This window comes from Aptenodytes forsteri, unplaced genomic scaffold (genome assembly GCF_000699145.1).
Source record: "Aptenodytes forsteri isolate BGI_AS27 unplaced genomic scaffold, ASM69914v1 Scaffold518, whole genome shotgun sequence".
Classification (NCBI taxonomy): domain Eukaryota; kingdom Metazoa; phylum Chordata; class Aves; order Sphenisciformes; family Spheniscidae; genus Aptenodytes; species Aptenodytes forsteri.
In genome coordinates, this window is record NW_008795773.1 from 115,795 (window position 1) to 137,395 (window position 21,601).

The window sequence follows — 21,601 nt, forward strand, 5'->3', positions numbered from 1 at the left end:
GTTGGACTCGATGATCTTAGAGGTCTTTTCCAACCTTAATGATTCTATGATTCTGTGATTCTATAGCAGAAGCAATTACAATTTTTCTGGGTACTCGGAGGGGGCATTGTAAGAAAGTACAACAGGTGATCTCACCGACTAGTCTGAGAAAGAAATATGGGGTTGAATATTAAGTAACTGCCTCCAGACTGAATGTGTTTGGGCTGTTGAACAATCTCCTAAGGGGAGACAACAGGACTCTTAAACAAAACCCCAACCTCAAAACCAGACTTGGCACTTGAAACTCATGAAGTTCTGTCCCTGTCCCTCTCAGCTTCACAGCTGGGGAAATAAGCACAAAAAGGCAATTTCTTCACGATTCCAGCAGGAATCCTGAATGCCACGCACAGAACAGAAATTATACCCCAGATGATCTGTGCTGTATTTGCAAGGACACGCTCCGTCTCCAGGATCTGAGTTATGTCCAATGCAACCTAATGGACTTCTCACCCGGGGCCATCTGTTGCATACGTTTTGATGCTATAAGGACTGTTACACACACACGTGTTACTATTTCAGGGGCACAGTGAAAAATCAGAGGAAGGGAGAGAGAATGGTTTGTGCAGTCCCTACCAGGAGGATGCTTTCCCAGGCCATCCAACGTATGGGCAGTACAGCTCTTCCCTGGATACGGTAGTAATCCCCACTGTAAAGATTCCTGCTCATGCCAAAGTCCGCAATCTTGATGGTGTAGTTGTTCCCCACCAGGCAGTTGCGAGTTGCCAGATCTCTGTGCACAAAATTCAGAGATGCTAAATACTTCATTCCAGAGGCAATCTGGGTGGCCATGTACAGCAGGTTAGAGTAGCTGCATTAAAAGAAAACAAAAACGAAGAAAAAATCAGTGAGTTCCCCACACTCGACTCTTCCTTGTGTTTGATGTAAGACAGTGACCTATCATTTTTGGTTTTGCCATAACAGTGAAACTAAACTGTCTAGTTTCAGGGCACTAACACCCCCACCTGCCAGGCTAAGCCAAGTTCCTGAGCTGACGAAGCAAGAACAGACAAGCTGTCCCTGAAATTCAGGGCCCTTAGAATTTGACATCCCTTAGATTTTTTTAATAGCAAGCATTAATCTCAAGATTTTCAAAGAGTTTATGCATCAAAGCACCAACTTCTTGCAGAGACACATGAAAAATTAAGCTGTACAATCTCAGAATCTCCTATCTAAAAAACTGCTTAGCTTGATATTTCAAACACTGCTGCTATCACATGCTTACATTAATATGTCACTTAACATTAAAGAGAGCTTACTTTTTTTAATGTTTAATATTACTGACAATATCAACAGATGCATTTTCCATCTAATATAATTTTAATTCCCCCATTAGCAAAATGAAGATGATAAAGTTGTATGATACACAGACAAAGTTTGGACCATCTGACTTTCAGCATTCTTCACACACTATTATTCTGTGATGCGCGGCTTGTTTCTCACTGTGTGTGCTCAAATGCTTCACGCAATCAAGCATTTGTCACAACAAATCTAATAAACTGTTCACAGTTATTATTTCTCTGATAAAGCTCAGAAAAAGAATGTCTTAGTCTCCTCCTCTTTGTGTTCTGGTGGCAATAAGAGAAGCACTACCATGTTATCTAAATTACAATAATGTAATGCATCTAATGATAAAAGATCCAACCTATCTGTTCTAATCAATAGCTAAGCTATCGCTACAGAGATTCTGAGGCAGCCCCTCGCCCCAGCAGAAGGGTCTGGGCACCACTTCCCTCCCAGCCTTTCAACATGGTGAACACCACAACTCAGCTAGGTGACACCTAGCCCAGTCCCACAGTCAGCTCAATGTTTCTCTTGATCTGAGTGGACCTGTTGTGCCCCCAGAGAAGGAACTGTGCCACCCACTTGTACCTTGTTAACCTTGTGGTTGGCTTTTCACATAGGAGCAGGCACAGCCTCCAGACCCAACCTTCTCCCTTCCCCCTGCTCAGCTCCAGTTGTCTCCCTGCCTGGGGCTGTTGCTCTTCCCATTCAAGAAGCCCCGTCTCCCCTGTCCCACCCGCGCCCTGGCAGGATCCCATCAGCAGCTACCAGTTGGCTCCCCACCCCTCTGCTCAGCAAGCTCTGTAGGGCTTGATGCGTGTGGCTCTGCATACAGAGGGGCAGGTCAGGAGACACCTCTCAGCGGACTCATCTTCATGATTTGCTAGATAGCCAGAGGATCATAGAATACTTTGGGTTGGAAGGGACCTCTAAAGGTCATCTAGCCCACCCCCCCTGCCATGGGCAGGGGCATCTGCAACTAGATCAGGTTGCTCAGAGCCCCGTCCAACCTGACCTTGAATGTTGCCAGGGATGGGGCATCCACCACCTCTCTGGGCAACCTGGGCCAGTGCTTCACCACCCTCAGCGTAAAAAATTTCGTCCTTATATCTAGTCTAAATCTACCCCCTTTAGTTTAAAGCCGTTCCCCCTTGTCCTGTCGCAACAGGCCCTGCTAAAAAGTTTGCCGCCATCTTTTTTATAAGCCCCCTTTAAGTACTGATAGGCTGCAAGAAGGTCTCCCCGAAGCCTTCTCTTCTCTAGGCTGAACAACCCCACCTCTCTCAGCCTTTCTTCATAGGAGAGGTGTTCCGCCCCCCTGATCATTTTTGTGGCCCTCCTCTGGACCCGCTCCAACAGGTCCGTGTCTTTCTTGTGCTGAGAGCTCCAGAGCTGGACACAGTGCTCCAGGTAGGGTCTCACCAGAGCAGAGAAACAGCAGGGAGATGCACTTCAAATACCAAAGAGCCATAAGGACTTAAAAATGTGTGACCTCTCTGCAGGAAAGGGCTGGTCACCACATTTGGTGCACCAAGTATTGAGCTTGAGAGACAGGTGAGACGGTTGGACCTTGCCCTGTTAGTCAAACGCCCACAGGCACCAGCAGAGACAAGCTGCACTCCTTGGCAGGGGAATTCATTTCACTCTCAGTAAACAACTATATAGACAGATATCTGAGCTAGTCATACCAGCTTCCTTTAATGTGAAACTATACCTGGCTGGAAGGGACAAAAGGAGAGGCTGAAGGATCAGCTGGAGAGAAAGAAAAAGTAGATGTAGAGCCAAGTAATGGAAACCAAGGAAGAATGTGAGTGACAGTGCTGAAGTCAGATGAGAGGTGAGGAGATAAAGGAGAAAGGACAGTTTGAGGCTTTGGCCAGGAAAAAAAAGCCCCAAGTCTGAAGGTGAAAGCTGTTTCAGATGCGCAGAAAGGGCAGGAGACTGGAGAGAGCTGGAATATGTTCCTACTCGGATGCAAACTCTCTCCCATCCTACAGTTCCTGGTGTGTCATGACTGCAGGATGCCAGTTTAACACTCCCCGACAGGATGACTGACCACTGCCAGCTACTGGCAGAAACGCTGGTGTTGTCTCGACATTGTAAGAACCAGCCATCTCCTGTGCAGTCCATCAACAGAACTGGATCTGCCTAACTGCCTAGTTCTTGAACTATAAATAAATCTAATCGTTTGGGGAGGTACATGCCAAAGGCTAAGCAATGCAGCAACTGCTGATCGGTGCAGGTTTCTTTATCGAGCAGAATACGTTAGTCCTACACACAACTCTCCTCTGAGGAAAGGATTTCTGCAACAGTAGAGAAGCTTTTATGTCAGATTTAATCCTTCCATAGAGGAGGGAGAGAAGTGCCACCACTGACAGAAAATGGTTTCCTTTGCCAAATATTCTCCTTCTGTTGGCTGACAAAATCTTTCCTTAGTGAAGCTCCACGCTCAACTCCCCTCATCTAATATTTTTTAGATATCCAGAGAACATATGAACCTTCTTAAAAGCCTAAGAGATGTTCTTGATTTTCATCCCAAAATTCTTGCTGTAATGCAACTGGCTTCCCATATTAATGAAATATTTGATGCAAGCCCACAGATGGTCACATCAGTAAACGGTACAACTAAAGATGGTCACCGTGACGAGAACAGCCCACAGTCAGGGACACTTCATGGAAACACAGACCTCCAGAGGCCTCAAGAACAACCTCCCATGCAAAGCAGGACTAGTGTCCACAGTATATGCTGTAGCAACAGTCAGGCTGGAGGAAGGTCACTGCCTAGAAGGCACAGCAGATGAAACTGGTAGCTCTGTATTGTTGATTCATCCCAAAGATGGGCAGCTCCTCTTACCTGACGCAGGGAATATTGTTTGAAATGGCAAATTTGCTGTAGATCTCCCTCTGCGACAGGAACTGATTGAGGTCTCCATTTTCCATGTACTCTGTTATCATGCACAGTGGGTCATCATGCACACACACCCCCAGAAGCCGGATGATATTTGGGTTCTTCAGCCGTGACATGATCTTGATCTCCTTCAGGAAATCATTTCTTGTAAAACAGAAAACACAGGTTCGAATCCTAAACTATTCCTTTGTCTAAGGAAAGCAGAAGTGGCATGTAAGAAAATCTCAGTTCAGAAACATTTACGCTTCTGCACACAGTAAGTTTGAAAGCTGGTTCTGTGCTTGCGTTCAAACATTGACCCCCTTCCCCAGCAAACAGGATTAATACAGCATTTCAGTTTGACATTACATCTATTCCGATACCCTACTCCCTGCTTGTGTCCTGTTCCTTACATGAACACACAGAACATACACCAGAGACACATGACACTCTCTTACAGAAGTCACCAGGGTTAACCCATGTGAAACTGTTGCCTGGAGAGTATTTGCTTTCCTTCTCAGATGGTCAGCATTGCGGATGCGCTTACCTGGCTGTTTTGTTGACATCTGATCTCAGCATTTTTACTGCTACAAGAACTGGCTGGTGAGTGAATTCTGTAGGCGAGACTCCCAGGAATTCCAGCAGGCCATCTGCTTCACAAAGGTGCACCTGCGGGGCACAAGGGAGAGGCAACTATGAGAGAATGCACAGGCAGAAAACCAGAGGAAAACAACATCACATTGAGGTCACCAGGTTGGTCACCCCTGGCAGAATGACCAAGTGAATGATCTAATGAAGGTGACACTGTTCTGATCAGAAATAGCCCATAGGTTGACCCTAGATCCTGGACAAAATGTGTACATATGCTATATAGCCCCTGACGTCGGAACGCACATGGATTGCAGCCTGACGTGTCCCCAGCACACTGAATTCACTGCACGTGTGCAGATTGGTGCAGTAGACTACTGGGGCAGTCCAATTTGCCCAGCAAGTACTGGAGATGTTCAGGAAGGCCACTGTGCCTGGAGTTGTCTGCTTTGCTCTGCACGTGCATGCAAACAGCATGGCTGCAGCATGTTTGGCATGTACAGCACATCACACCAGCCATGCAAGTCCAGAACTGTCCTGCAGCCTGGCTTGAGTCACTGCTCAAACTTAACTGAGGAGCATCCAGGAATTACAGACAGCTATCCGAAGTCCTCTATTCCGCCCCCCCCCCCCAAAAAAAAAAAGTGTGTGTGCCTGTGTGTGTGATGTAAACACCTCACCTGTGAATATACCCAAAGATGAATACTCTGATGAGTACACAGAATTCCAAGTTTCTTCAGATAAATAAACGAATAAAGACATAAAATTACTGCCAGGGTCATATAACAAGGGGTGACAAGACACTTGCTTAAGAAGTTATCAGAATGCATATTCAAATAGAGAACTGGGCAAGAGATGCTGGGGTGGGGAAAGTAGACAGACCTGAGTGTGTGGGATAGGAAAAAGGACTAGAGGATGTGTCAGTCAAAAGACTCGCAGCAGTGAGGGGAATGTAATGGGAGCTTAATGAATTTTGTATGAAGAAAGCACCAAGAACTTGTGACGAGCATGGTGAGGAGAAAAAGGAGACAGCATAGAAAATGGGACAAACCTACACAACAGAAACAAGAGTACAAAGATGCTACTGCAGTTACAAGGAGAATCAAATCTGCTGTGGTGGAAGTACAGTCACGAGACTAGGAATTGGAAAGAGAGCCATGGTACTAAGCGCATGTATTACAAGCACGAGTAATGTGTCACTGAGTCCAGGGAGTGGATGATTATGAGCAAGAAAAAAAGATTGAAAGGGAAGAAAGCTCTGAGTGGAGATGTGAAAAAAGCAGTGAGCCATGTTGCTAGAAGCAAGACTGCACATTAAGCCAGAGCAGTGGAGCAGAGCATGTGATGATGACCAGTTTGGTAAAGACTAAGGAGGTGAGGAGGAGAGATGGGAGAATGCGATGTGGCATGTTTGCAAAAGTAAGGGAAAGAGCCTATGATGTGAGGAAAGGAACAGGCTCTGAATCAATCTCTAAGGAAAATGGAGATGGAACAGCCTGGCTGCTGCTGTTTGACAACACAAATGAGGAGGAGAAGAAAGCTTTGACAGTTATTAGAAGGACAGGAACAAGAGGGAAGGAGAAACCAGAAACAAAGCAATGAGAAGAAAAAGCCTCTCTGTTTCACTTTTGGAGCACAGCCCAAGACAGGGCAGGATCCAGGCAACAGCAGAAAGGGCTACACTGACAGCCAGGTGAAGAGGCTGAGGATGTCAGCACCTTCCCAATACACAGAGTGATCCAGAAAAAAGTGAGGGGGACAGGGAAGGGGCTGGGGTAGAGAAGATGCGCTGTCAGGAAGGAGGAACTATAAAGATGGGCACGTCACAGAGGAGGAAGCAGTCAGTAAAGGGCTGTGCTTTGCCAAAATGTAGTAGACAGGTAGAATTTAAAGGCTGCAAATGAGCAAAAGCTGGGAAGAAAAAAAAAAGAGACAGTGGGAGCAGGAGAGGGGAAGACCTGCTCAGTACGGAACTAGGGATAGTGTGGAAATGAAGCAGGGAGAGAAGAAAAGGCGAGGTGAAAACATTCATGGCTTGAAAGGAGCTCAAGGAGTAAAGAGAAAGCTTGGAAGATGACAGATGCATGTATCATGCTGCCTGAGGCTTCTGACACAAACTGGGGCTTGAGCAAGCAGCAATGCTAGAGAGTATGTGAGGGCATCACAGTGCTTGGGAAATGCCTGTCTTTGCTTGGGTCAGCATGCAGAGCTCCACCAGAACCTCCACCTGTTAATGTGAAAGCTGTTTTTACAGCTAGGATCAATCTGTCTGGGCTCAAGTTTTCAAATTCACATGCCTAAAGGTGGGTGACAGCCATCAAATGTTTGAGACATCCATGGAAGATTGTGAAACAGTCTGAACTCACATCCCCAGGCCTTTTGTATAGGGTCATAAATGGGGATACAGACAGCGAACAAAAAAAGGTTTGCAAAGCTCATCTGTTGAGAAAGACTCAGGTGGTACCAAGCAGCAGCCTCACAGGTGCAGAACTGGGCTCTCTGAAGCCTACCATCAGCTTTCCCCAACAGCAAAGACATGTATTAAAGAAAGTACTGTTATCCATGTCCCTCAGCCCCCAAATCTGAAGCAGTGCCAGAGGCAGCTCAGAAGTTTCAATGTGCCAGGCATCTCCTTTCTGTTGGAGGAAGTATGGAAGAGGAGGGCTGTACCTCTCCAAACTGTCCTTCTCCCAGTTTCTCCTTGAGTCGTAGCTGCTGCCGTGGGAATTCACCCACTGAGATGTCTTTCTTGGTAAGTGAATCCACAGTGAGGGCTGGGACTGCATACATGTTGTTGCCGGTCACACCTTGCAGGTGGACGATATCTGTTTCGGCGTAGTGAGGAACATTGTTCTGAAAGCCTTGGTGAGGAGTGGACTTGGTCAGGTCGGGCTCAGCATAGTCCCCACTGCACACTAAGGGGAAACAAAGACAGGTGGAGTCAGACACACTCACTCCCTTAAAATGAGTATGGCCTGGCTTCCACTCCTCTCGATCCTGCAGACCTCTGGGAATTGAGCCTAGCTGCACGCCTACCACCTTGTACCAAGGTACACCCAGATGGAAGACTCTCCTTTGTTTTAATTAGGGCTTAAACCAGAGCAAGCCACGCTTCTGCAGACACCAGAATACCTGTGAGGTGCCAGTGAATTCGTGTTAAACAGCTGCCTCTCTATCCAGTTATGAGAGCTGAAGTTCTTGCCCAGACATGGAGGCATGAGACTGAAGCGATTTCCTGTTTCTGATTCATCCCAAATATGACCTGTTCTCCTTACCTGACACAGGGATGTTGTTTGCAACGTCAAACTTGCTTCTGCATTCGCTTCTGCAACAAGAACTGATCGGGTTCTCCATTTTTCATGTACTCTGTTAGCAGGCTATGCTAGCTCTTACAGCTTATTCACGTAAATATCATGGCATAACTATAATTAACTCCCTTTATGGTCAGTATTACACAGAACTTTTGTTCTGCTTCTAATTCACATCCTGACTCAATGCAAATCAGTCTCCCTGTGTAGTATAGTGCTGGATCTTAGCAACTTGTCGGTGCTTGAGGAATACAGCACTGCCCTACCATTCACTAATCAGCACTGCCATCACTGAGTACAAAACACTGTTGGAAACGTTCCCTTCTGCATGTGTCCAAAAGCTCCCCAGGGGCTGTGAAGCCAGGGCACCACTGACAATTCTCTGCTGCATTTCCCTCTGCTTTTCTAAGGGAATTTCAAAGAGCCCTTGTTGCAGGAAAAGGTGCTAAAGGTCCTCTCCACCAGCCAGTCTGGACAGCCCAGGAGCGCTGCAGGTAGCGACTTCACTGCCAAGGGACTGACAAGACAAACGATGTGCGATTGCTGCGATTGCCAAAACCAGCTCCTAAAAGATGACCTGGCTAACATATAAACACAGTCTTCAAAGAGAACAATAAAAGGACATCACCCTCTAGTGGGGCTGGTGCTCCATCTGCCAAAGTTACATGCTAAAAAGTTTCAGAGTTCCAGAATATTGTCTTAGGTCCTTGGCTTAGTATTGTATTGCACAGGAGTCAGAGAAGATTACTTCAACACTGAGAAGTGGCACATCTTAAAATCTGAGAGAAATAATAAAAGAATAAACGCATAACTTCTGGAGACTGATGATTACATTACCTGAATCCTCTGCACTTTGGGAGAGCTCTGGAAGCTTTTGGAGCAGCGTAGCTGGCTGGTGATACTCCAAATCCAGTGGGAAAGCACGTTCATAGGTGGGATTTGACTGGTGGATCTGGGTCTGGTTGTTGGCAATGGTGTAGCTGTAGAAGGAGAGGCGAACTGTGGCATCCTCTTCCAGGATTCGACGTGGGGCCTGCAAAGAGAGAAAAAAATGCTGAGGCGATGCTCGGTTGTTAGGCGATGTAGTGGCTGCAAATCACAGCAATTTCCAGTAACATCTTGGATAGGGCTGGCATCCTCCCCTGCTGTGAGAACAGAGATTTAGCTACTCTATGGAGCTGGGGAAACCCTGTGCTTTCCACATAATTCTGAGCTCATTAGGGTTAATGCTTAGTATTGAACTTGTGTCTGCAAAATAGCCCCATTGTATTACCTTTTCCAACCTTTTCTGAACATACTGCTTCCAAAGAATAATGATTATAATCATCAGGAGCAGAAGAATGATAGCCACAAGGCAGCCCACGAGGATGGAGGTATTGGAGTCATCTGCTTTCTCTCCTATCCAGGTGCTGGTTACAGAAGATGTGGTTTCTGCAATCAGAGAAATGAAGAAGAATCTGGAGTTAACAAAGCACAGGTTGTTATCTGTGCTGGCTAGCTTCCTACATGTCCCTTCCTACAGTCTGGTACAGAAAAGATCTTAGGCAGCTTCCTGAACATTAACATTAGCTGTGTTCACATTTTGCTCTTATCAGAAATTCTCATTTTGGAGGCTCGCAGCTAAGAATTGCGCAGAGGACTTTTGCAATTAAATACTGTTCTTAGCATTGGAACAGGTTCCTGCGATGGATCCATGTTAGAGCAGACAGTTTTCAGAGTTTCACTGGCTGCACATATGCCTCCAGCCCACTTGCTTTGAGGCAGCCTTGGCCAGCTGAGGGAAGAAGAAATAGCTGAGGCTTAGAGGATTGTAAGATGCAGCTCTGTGCATGAGGGCAATAACCAGGCCATACCCGGACCTCCAGAAATGGAGGGAGAGTCCACATTAACTAGGATGTTACTGTGAACTCCCCCGACACCTGAGCCCTTGGCATGGCTAAGTGACAGAAGTCCTTACCCCAGGTCCCCTCAGTAACGTTGCACTCTGTTTCCAGGAGATCCGTCGTGCTTGTGGCTACCGTAACGAAATTAGGATTCACACTCTCCATGTCTGTGGAAGGGAAGGGAAGGTGTCAGTCCAACAACCTCCCTGCTCATGCCAGCGGTCAGTGCAATCCCAACCACCACTCCTGCCTTCCCAAGCAGGACTGGGCTGAGATCCACGCATCAGGTCACGAACAGCATGAGCAGAGATACCTGCTCACTCAGCATGTCCCACCACACCTACAGGAATGAGCCTCTGTGTTGAGCAGCATGTATGTCCTGACCACAGCAAACTGCCAGTGTGTGCAGGATGCTTCCCTGAGCTTGGCCAGACACAGGGGACTGGAGCAAGAGGTGGTTTGGTTTTTTTTTTTTCCTCCATTTTAGCATTATTATAAGACTCGCCATCCCAGGCTAGACCAAGAGTCCACCTAGTCCTACATGTGACAGAGGGTAGCCAGGAGGGGCTGCTATCAGCCAGATAAGCAGCAAGCTGCAATAAGAGCGCTCCTTCCCCAGGAACATCCTCTCACTATAGCAGATTAAGACCTTCAAGTAGGAAGCTATAAGCCAGATCATTTCACTGTCAGTGCTGGTGGTTTTCTTCAAGATTCTTGTCCATTCCCTTCTAGAGCCTTTTAAAGCACCTCATGGCACTGACTTCTGCGTCGTAGTTAAGACTTGAGGAAAAAAAAAGTCAGCCTCTTATTTTTCATAATCTGCTAACTTGATCATCATCTGTAGATATACTTAAATTATTCATAACAAAATATTCGGTAAAGAGAAGTAAAAATCAACCCCATAAGCAGCAGGCAACTGTCTCAAGAAGAAGAAATGCTCTATAGTCCAATTTTTGGTTGCCCTGGTTGTGCTTCTGCACACGTGTATCAGTATCAGCCTGAAAAGAATCCACTGTAGTCTGGACCTTTCTGCCCCTGCATTGCCCTCCCAACCCTCTCAGTGCTTCTACTACCTCCTCCTTCCTATCACGTAGCCCCCCAGTGCCCTAACACTCGTGTTAACCCCACATGTCCTGCACCTCCACACCACCTCTTTTGCTCTCTGTGCTTCGCCAGATCTGCTTGACTGGAGGAATACTCACCTGACTGGAAGGAAATCTCGCTCATCATCATCCAGGTGTCAGCAAAGTAGAAGCGGCAAAGTATGGCTTTACCTACACGCTGATTGAGGGGGACAGTCACAAACCTAGCGCTGGGGTTTTTGTCATCTAAGACAGTTGCAACTCCAACAGGTTCAGACTCCCAGTCTGCAATCAGGCGTGGTTTGAACAGACACTCCACCTTCTGGAAGATCTTCACCCCCTTGGAAAACATGTTGTTACAATGCACCTAGGAAGAAGAGAACAGATCAATCAGACAGGAGGAAGATTTACTGAAACCTAAAATAAGCCTCAGGGATTTTCTATTTGTGAAGATTTTCTATTTCTAATATCTCCCTGTATGAATACTCCTAACCCAGAATGAGTGACTTGTTCCAGTATAGCTTCATCCACTCACAGTGTGCAGTGAGAACATTTGTGCAAAAAGCTCTGAACTTTACATGCAAAAGCTACATTAACGGTCAAATTTTGGCAGGCTCTTCAAAAGGCCCATATAAAAAATCAATCAAATGAAGCCTGTACTAATCTAAAGCCTCACAGATCAATTCTCCTTGAACATATATCCTGAGGGGAAAGATAAATCACACCTGGACTCTAGCCTTTTTTAGAAAGCCTTCAGCATCTGCAGTCTAAGCTAATTCCTTAAAAAAAAAAAAAGGTACAAGCTCAAGATGATATTCCCCTGACATATAGCAGCTCTTCTGCTGGTTGCACCTTGAAGACAACTGAGGATCTAAGTTTTAAGAAAACCATCATGTAAGCCTGCATCCATCAACCTCTCCTGGTGGCTCATCGTCAGGTTGTTCCTGCTGCAATGGCACCACTGGTTTAGCTAACGATGCTGGAATTTAAACTGCAATCACTATGCTGCCAAGCTAACATCTCACTAAAACAAAGGCATCCTCTCTCATCTCTGAGTTATGGCTCCACAAAGTCCACTTTCAGACTAAGCAATTCACAAACTGCTTTCAGGCTGACTTCACACCTCTGTATTTGGGAGGTTTTAGTGTGCCTCCAGCACTTCCAAGGAAGCAGGCTTCGAAGAGCGACAAGGCTTGTAAGGATCCTTTACGCTGTTCCGCTGTCTTTCTTTAATGCAAATCTCACCCTGCGCCTTTTTTAACAAACAAACATGACAGTTTAAAGTTCTGCCATGCAGTCCTGAAGATCTGGACCACAGTATCTTGGCACTGTGGCCAGTGACCAGGAACCAGAAGGAATAAGATCACCCTTAAAGTCTTCGGTATCCCTCAGTCTACTCCATTTTCATAGCCATGGTGGTCCGACCTTCCCTAGCGACTCTAGAAATTATTTCCTAATGACTGTGGAGTATTAGCAACTGCGACAACAACAGTTTCCAAACCAAGTGCAGCTTTGAACCCTATTAATTGCTTGGCCTCTGCGAGGTCTTGCAGTGAATAGCAGCGAAGCATTAATGAGGACGACAGGCCTGATGAGCAGTAAAAAGACAAAAGAAGGGTATTTGCGTATAATTAGGAACAGATGAAGCTTAGACAACGTTATTCAATAAGGAGATATAGTCATCCATAACAAGGAAGGAAAGCCTGATGCTTGCAATATACAATTTGCGCCATATTTGGACAGGAGTTGGATATGTTTGCATCTTGGACTGATACAGAGACACTTTCTATTCCAAACACCACCTACTAATGTCTGATTTTATAATGTGCAAGCCTAAGTAATTTGCAATGCAGCTGCAATATTTGCTAACATTTATTTTTAATACTTTCTTGGATACTGGGGAAGCTCAGAAAACTGGAATAAAGCTAACAGGTATGAAGGTACAAAAAAAACATTTACAGATCACCTAGCCTGTACAAAATAAATGCAAAGCTGAAATAGACAACATTCAATAAAGAATGAAGAATAACTTATGCTAATCAATACAGCTTTATAATGAAATACTAAATGAAGTAACTATTTTTATGAGCTTATGTGTTTGGTTGATCAGGATGGCTGTGTTTACCTGACAGATTTTTATAAGGCATTTGATTTACTCATTATAACATCTGACTCCAATTAGCGTACCATGAACTAATGCAAAGTTTCCTCAACTGAGCTGAACAGGTTTTCGGGACTGACTCTTTTCAGGGTAGTAAACTCAGGAACAAAATGTAAGCAATGCTTTCTACACTGGACTTTTATCCTGGACACTAATAACTTTGAACTGACTTCTGGCATGATACCAACGTCTTAATGAACACTGGCTCCCTATCCATTGGCTAGGAGGGCTAATATGATCACAAGGTTCATAAACAAAGAAGAATTGTCCAAAAGCAGGAAATTGGTACCATTCTTTTATGCAGTTTGATGGAAAACCAGCATCCAGTTCCAGTTTCTATACCTCCAATTGCCAGTTTCTGTACCTCCAAAAGAATACTGGCAAAAAAAGAAAGGATTGGAAGATAGCTACAAAAATGACCCTGGATCTCACAGGGAAGGCATTGAGAAGTTCAGCCAACTTAGTTTACTGAAGCAAAGATTAAGAGAGTGGTTTAATCACAGTGCAGAAGCAGGAAAATTTCTGAGAAGGCAGGACTCTTATTTTTGCCAGCGAGAGCAGGCTAAGAGCCAATGGTTGCAAGTTAAAAATAGACAAAATAAAAACTGGGGTAAGTAACCACCAAAACAATTTACTTAAGGATGTGGTGGGTTCTCCTTCATTTGAAATCTCTACAAGAAAAGCCACCAATCCTTTTTAAAAGATTCTGCTGTTTACTACAGACTCAAAAAGTTCAGCTCATACTTTTCCTGTGTGTTTAAGTAATTTCCCACAGCACAAGCATAGATTGAGGCATCCAAAGAAATTTTGGTCAAAATGGAAGCACAACCACATTCCTTTACCTCAAGGGTCAGGTGGGCCTTAGACAGTAAGTAGCCTACGTCCTAAATCCATCTCAGTTGCCAACAGGGGCTGCCTAACCACTGCTTCAGGTGTGTCTGCTTTTTATTCCTTTAAGCCAAATACTGAAAGGAGTGTGTCTGAGCTCTGGAAAGACAAGTGCTGCCCTGCTTCACCTTTCTACATTGGCAAACTTGGGACATCTCCTGCTAAAATTCTGCCTCTGGTGGGCTCTGCTGTTGGGCACCTTATATCCTCCTGCTTTGGGAAGAGAACCCAAAGGGGTAACCTGGAAGCACCCAGACCCAAAGCCTGCCCCAGGCTGCTGGAGAGGGACAACGCTGACTACCTTCATGGAGGTGAAGTTCCGTGGTCGGTCAAACTGGAATTCCATTTCAACAGAGCCCGTGCTGAAGCTCTCGTTCTTCCAGCCAACATAGTCATAGCCTGGCCACACGCGGTACTGGTGGCTCTGCGTGAAATCATCCAGTCCTAGCACACCGTCCGTCAGCTGGCCCAGACCGCCATACAAGTGCCTAGCGAGAAAGAACCAACAGTTAGGCAGAATACCAGCCAGGAGAGCTCAAATGTGAAAGCACATGGGTCCTTCAACTGGTACCAGGAAAACATTAGTTTATTTACTCTTAACCCATCCTGGACAATAACTCATTCCCTGTTCTTACGCAACGTCACTTTTATTTTGTACAGGCTGGGCTTTTAAAACCTTTCCCTGCTTGGGAAAACGCAGAAGTTTTTGCATTGATACCAAACACTGACAGCAAAGCCAAGCTACAAGCAGAGTCTCTTGAGAACGAAAACTGAGACTACAGAAAATGACACTGTATGCTCTCCAAACAGAGAGCTTTAATTGCAGCATTTCACCATGGAGCTGCATGGGAGGAACACTGCTCCATCCTGCCCTGGGGAACCAGTGGGGAAGTTTTGCAGGCAGGCACAGAGAAGCAGGAAAGAGAGCAGTGACACCATGGGCAGTTGACCCAGCCACAGCCAGTTCTAACTGGGATTATTTCTGGCATTGCTCGTTGTGCAAGAGAGCGTTATCGGCTCTGTTTCCAAGGCTGATCAGACTCTTCGCCCAGGACCCTACCTCATTCTGCTTCCTATCCAAGAGTGCAGAGCCCACTATACAGTTTTCCAGCACTGTCCCAGAGTAGAAGATCCAGATGTGGTACACTCCTGACCCACCTGCCTTCTGGGAGCTGTCCCTGCCATGTCCCTTGTCCTATAGCAGGGAAAGTGCAAACAGTTCAGCTGCATTAGTGCCTGAACTTGCTCCCTGGACCTGTTTCATTCAGCTACCTCTAGGCAGTCTTTGTAACCCAGCCTGGGCTGCTGCTACACACACTGAAGGTCCCCAAGTCCATTCCAGGTGAGCCCTCCTGTCACTAGGATTTGCACAGGTATGCATGCCTTTGAACTCCAAAACAGGATTAGCAGCTGAAAAGGCAGACTCCTGCTTCCAGGCCAGTCAGGCACACGACCGAGATGTTAAGTAGTTTGAAAGACTTGGGTCTTATGCCTGCATCTGTAGCTCCCTGACACTCCCCAGCAAACCCAGCTTCCTAAGTTAGTGCTGGACAGCTAAGTGCAACACCTACATCTTTCTGCACATTACCCCCCCCCAAGTTTTTTTTTTTTTAAATAGCTCCCTGACACTCCCCAGCAAACCCAGCTTCCTAAGTTAGTGCTGGACAGCTAAGTGACAAACCCAAAACTTTCACCCCCATACCCCCCCCCAAGTTTTTTTTTTTTTAAATATCCAATCCCTAGTATATCAGTGCAGCTTGAAAGCATCAGATATTAACACACAAAGACACTGTTGCCCGATATCTTGCAACATCCTACAAGCATGAAGAATGTACTTTCCAACCCCTTATTTTAACCTCCAGCATGATAAAACACAAATACATTTACAAAAGTCACCTCTAAGCATAAAAAAAAGATTATAGGCAACAGTATCCAATCCCTAGTATATCAGTGCAGCTTGAAAGCATCAGATATTAACACACAAAGACACTGTTGCCCGATATCTTGCAACATCCTACAAGCATGAAGAATGTACTTTCCAACCCCTTATTTTAACCTCCAGCATGATAAAACACAAATACATTTACAAAAGTCACCTCTAAGCATAAAAAAAAGATTATAGGCAACAGTAAAAATTTTCAGGAAGTTAATGACAACTGAAACAGGACATATAATAAAAGCACCTTAAGTCAACGGATGACACCAGGTCACTAAAAAGACACTGTCAGATCACTTCTTGGCACGTTCCTGCACAGGCAGGGATATGCTGCCTCACAAGGATACCCATGCCCAAGTTTGTCTGAGGTTTCAAGCCACTGAAACACTCAAGTCTGTATTTATAGCAAAGAAGTGGTCACACTAAATGTCTGAAAGTTCACCCAGTTATTTAACATTTCAGATACAGACTCTTAATGAACTCTTCCTTCCACGAAAGTCAATTAGTCATTAAACCAGAGACACCTCAAAATGTCAGTAACGTGCCACCCTACCTAACTAATCTCAGTGATGTGAAAAATTAACAGACCTTGTAACGAGCTGTCAAAATCCAGTTACTTTAGGCTTTTTGACTCCAAATTGGAAAAGCATCATACCCAAGAAATCTTTACAGTGAGTAATCAGCCACCTTCCTCTCATACCACATTAGCGGTGGTGCCTCTGCCGACCTGGAGCTTCTCACAGGGAGTGATGCAGTTTTCCAAGTTGTTTCAAGTCCATCAGAGCTTTGTTTTCAAAAACAGTATCTCAAATCTGTCCAGAAGCTCACAGGTATCAAGTGCAAGCCTAGAGTTCAGGTGTTGCGCACTTTCTCAGATGCCCAGTTTACCCTGGAGACCTCCTGCAACAGTTTAAGATGCAGTCTGCTAGAGAATGCATTTCAGATATCAAACTCTAGAAGCAACAAAGGCAATGAAGAGGGGAAGGACCTTCATCTGCTCCAGGGACACTGGGACTGTGCAGGTAGGAGGTCCAGCCAGGTCTCCCACTCCAATCCGGGGCAACGGAAGAGTAGCAGCACCTTATGATCTGCAGTATCAACAACAGCTTAAGGCTGTACCTGAACCAACAAAGAAATCAGTGCAACGAATATGGTCACAATTAGAGACCACGAGCAATGAAGGCTTTAAGGCAATCAGACACATCGGGACTATGTCATCACATCATGTAAAGGTGGAAGCTATGAACAAAGACAACACTTAGCTGTATAAGGACACACTCTTCTCTTTAAAGAGAAGCAACAACAAACTTCCAATAACAAAAAAATTATTTCTTTCCTGCCAGCCTTTGTCAGCCGGAGGAAATGAATCTAATGCATCCTGAGCCCATGCCCTCCTTTAAAAGAGCAACTAACAACATGTCATCAAAAGGCCTGGAACAATGAAGCCACAATGCTCTGGAGAACTAGTAGGCTAGCTTACAGCTCTGGAGGTTTCAAAGAAGTGTTTGGGATACAAGATACTAGTGACAGAGTAAGTAGGAAAGAAGAGATAATTTGCACAGTGACCGAGAGAGAACAGGACGACTTCTCCCACCTGCGCTCCTGGTAGCCATCATAGGTCGAGTCATTCAGATAAACGATGGGGAAGCCAGGAGCCGCTATTGTCCCTCCTTCAGGGATGCTATAGGATGCCAAACCATCTAAAAAAGAAGGCCATATACCTCAGAAATACAGCAGCAGCAGCCGCCTTCCATCATCTCTGTCCATATGATCCTTTTATTTATGATGTGGACCAACAGAAGCAGTTCCGTGGGTCTGGGATTCCCTCTGCATACGTGAGGACGCAGGTGAGTCCCAGTCAGCATTGTGTAAGGACTACTTCCCAGTGACAGGCATGGAAATTGCTACTTACCATACCAGACACAGCCATAGAGCTCCACCCTCATACAGACAGTCATTGGCATCTCCGTCACAGGAATCACACGGATAAAACGTGCAATGATGGGAGGCCGAAGATCTTTCAAGACCACATCATAAGTATCAATGTTGCCTTGGATCACCTGTAGAAGAGAGCTCCTTATCAGTAACTTCTCCCTATTGTGCAGTTAATATGAACAGTGGTGTACTTGTACCCTATCATTTGAGACTGGGGAGCTTTCCCATGCAGTATCTGCAGAGGATTAGCTGCTGCTGCTCCCCTCCTCCTACCTGGTACATGGCTTACAGGGTGAAGGGTGCTGCCATTTCACCTCCTGTCCCCTGCAGACCCACAGCAGGCAGTACTCTGAGGGAGAGGAGAAAGGCAAGTGGGAGATGAATGTACATGTGGACTATACATTGCAGAGAGCTCCAGTTACTAGTATGTAACCTCTCTTCAAGTGAGTCTCCATGTACACTTTAACAGCAGGTAACTGAGCACTTGCCCTCATCACTGGTTACCTGGTGGAGGGTCCCGATATCCTTTTTCTATGAGCCAACAAAATTCCAGAGGTGCTGCAGTCTTTGGGGGATGAAGGTGCAAGCAGCTGCACGGCAGATGTCTTGAACTGAAGTGTTCAGCACTGTCACAGTCACCCCATCCTGCTGAACTGCAGTCTGATATGGCAAGGACTTTCACCCTCCCCTTCCCCTCAGTTTCAATACGGTCCTAGGAACAGTCTGCTATTTATTTTGACAGTCAGTGTGTGGAAACAGCTGAAGCTGTCAATCCCCCAGCAGCGGACAAAAGCGCCTAAGAGATTTTTTTGAAAGGATATGGACCTATAGAAACAGAGTAAGAACGCTTTTGATGTCAAAACTCTGAATTATAAGTGTGAGGGCTCCTGTTCAAAGATGTTATGGGTGAGAAGGACGAAGCGGAGACTAAGGTTACTCAAAAGACCACATGGATTGCAATTGTTGATGTACAGGCAATTTGAAAGACAAAGGAGGCCAATGAGGGAGCAGAAAGGTGGCTTCCTCTTCATGGCAGCAGGGAAGATCTCCAGAGAGTGAATGTGGCTGGAGAGTCCATCAAGAAGTGAAAGACCTTACTGTACCACAAAAGGAAGCCACTCAGAAGACTGCATCTCCCTGAAGAAGAGCCAGTCACATCTGGTGGTCTTCTGGACTGCACCAGGATAGCTGTGAAACAGTTTCCTGCACCTGGTTGGACAGCTCTACAAAGGTGCACAGTCCCAGGAGCTGACCAAAGAAAACAGAAGGAAAGCCAAAAAGTAAGCTCGCTTCCTCATCCTCTTCAGCTTCTCAACAGGCTTTTAACTTGCAGCCTCTTAAGATCCTGCTTCCTAGGAGAAACACCCATGGCTTCTTCCAATGAAGTAGGGACACATAAATAATCCCTGACTTCAAGAACCAAGTGATAGTGATTAACCCTTTCAGCTGTCAGATAGCCTAAGAGGAGACTTGGAAGCCATCTAAGCCAGCTCCACAAGACCTTGCTGATAGGAGATAAAACCCAAGCGGAGACAACATATGGCAGAATACCCCACATCTTCATACAGGAGTTGAACAGATCCTCTGGAGTTGACCATTTGTTGGGGAATCTTGGGGGTGGCAGATACGTCAACCCAAAAAGTCCTACATGGACAGAGGGCTGGACAGAGTAAGAGGAAAAAACCTTCAGCCATCCCCCTCAGAAAAAGGTACCTTTGCACCAGCTCTGTATTGGAAGAACTGACATTTTTGTCTGTCCTGTATGGACATCTTCTGAGAAGCAAAAGAGATGATGCACTTTGCATAGCACCTCCACAAGGTGGGGTTGCTGCTATTGAGCACACTTGGTTTCTCAGGGCCAAATAAACAAAGCGATCAGATGTGTGTGGAACAAACCCAGCACCAGTTTCCAGTCCCGGCCACTACTGATGCCAATCAATGTGCCCAACAACATCAGGAATGAAGTAGTGCTGCTGGGAAACAACAGTAGATGGCTGATCCCAGAAGTTGAGGGGAGACCAGGACTCAACAGTGCTGCACCATGCAACATTAGTGCCAATGGAGAGCACCATCCTTAACTGGTGTCAGAGACAAGGGGACAGCAACCTGACCCTTTGCCTTTACTGAGCAAATTAGAGCTGGAGGTGACTTTCCTGCTGAGGAGCAGCATGTGCTACATATCTGATGACACAACATCCTGTGAGATCTGAAACTTAACAGCACAGTGAAGGGGTTGGTTTTCAGTTTGGTTGGTTTTTTGGTTTTTGTGTTTTTTGTTTGTTTGTTTACTGAAACCATTCATGTGATCTCCTTGGACAGAGACATGCCAAGATGGGCTCATATAGTCACACTCTGAAATCTCAGTGACTGGGAATCTACCAACTGCAGGACTAGAAGAGGCCTTCCTAATGCATACAAATAAGTAGATTAGGATCTTGCATCTCCATCTGCACCTCTTTTCAAGGCTTGAATGATTTTACAGGACATTTTTACCAAATTATTTGACCAGACAGCGGCTTTTGAAATATGGATTCACTGGTGACACATTTTGAAAAATATGTTTTATGGAAGGTCATTTTACAGAGGAGCTGAAAGGGCAGGAATTGCACCCCATTGTGTACATCATGTCCAGAACAGCAGGAGCAGAGGAGCAGAAGCATCTTCTCTAAGGATACCAGGAGGGAAAACTTTTTGGCCTCATGTGATGGGGAACAGATACACACACTGACAGAATATACGTGGACTTCCACATATACAGAATAGAACAGAGGATGGCTCAAGTTGTGGCATCATACACAGCTGAATACACGCTCATTACCTTAGATCTTGCAAAAATTGACCCATACCAAATCGTGACACCTGACACTAACACAGTCCTGAGTGCCAGAGAACACTGTTCTGCACAGGACTGGAGTGGGAGACAAAAAGCATTTAGCTGCTTGTGGACATGTAACCAATTGAATTCTGATATAACTCGAGACGCAGACAGACTTCACCTAAGAAAGTACTGACAAAGAACAGTTAGCCCCATGAAGTTTGAACTTCCCCTCCCATCCTGCAAACACAGCATTTGTAGCACACACCAAAACGTGAGGGATGGGCAAAATAATGGTAACGGCCAAATAGCAGATCAAAGGTCTGAGTGAGCAAATAGTTCATTAACAAGCTAGAAGCTATTACCTAACACTGCAATACAGACCCCACTGTGACTTCCAAAGCACCCCCAGTGCTACAAAACATCACCACACCCAGTACCTTTTCTAGTCTGGCTTAGGTCTTCAGACTCCACAAGCCAGCCTGAGGCAGGGTGATCAGGTCAGACGAGCTGCAGATGAGAGAAGGGGATTCCTTCCCAGGTGAAGTTTAATAAAGGCTTATGAACATGACCAGAGCACAGCCAGTGCCGAGCTGTGTGCTCAAGTCTGGAGATAGCAGGAGACAACTGTGGTGAGTGGGGAAGCCTCTTTGAGTGTGTGCGCTCAGCACATTTCCTACCCTCTAAACTCCTTCCTCCTCATTGCTCTCTACATTAAACACCACTATCCAGACATCCAGAAACTCATCTCCATTCCCTGCCACCCCCTCCCTTTTTTTTTTTTTTTTTTTTAAAAAA

The 21,601-nt window shown here is 45.6% G+C and overlaps 1 protein-coding gene across 1 annotated transcript in view; it reads right to left on the minus strand.

Annotated features, from left to right (window-relative positions):
* Nucleotides 1-21,601, minus strand: part of LOC103902544 (discoidin domain-containing receptor 2) — a 46,507-nt gene that overhangs the window by 5,004 nt on the left and 19,902 nt on the right. Inside the window, exons 5-15 of the mRNA XM_009283604.1 lie at nucleotides 17,966-18,113; nucleotides 17,648-17,753; nucleotides 14,419-14,605; nucleotides 11,189-11,435; nucleotides 10,061-10,153; nucleotides 9,377-9,534; nucleotides 8,941-9,136; nucleotides 7,466-7,710; nucleotides 4,755-4,876; nucleotides 4,175-4,372; nucleotides 613-847 (exon numbers count right to left, since the gene is read on the minus strand). Of these exons, the coding sequence (XP_009281879.1) occupies nucleotides 613-847; nucleotides 4,175-4,372; nucleotides 4,755-4,876; nucleotides 7,466-7,710; nucleotides 8,941-9,136; nucleotides 9,377-9,534; nucleotides 10,061-10,153; nucleotides 11,189-11,435; nucleotides 14,419-14,605; nucleotides 17,648-17,753; nucleotides 17,966-18,113 (1,935 nt within the window). The remainder of the gene's footprint in view (nucleotides 1-612; nucleotides 848-4,174; nucleotides 4,373-4,754; nucleotides 4,877-7,465; nucleotides 7,711-8,940; nucleotides 9,137-9,376; nucleotides 9,535-10,060; nucleotides 10,154-11,188; nucleotides 11,436-14,418; nucleotides 14,606-17,647; nucleotides 17,754-17,965; nucleotides 18,114-21,601) is intronic.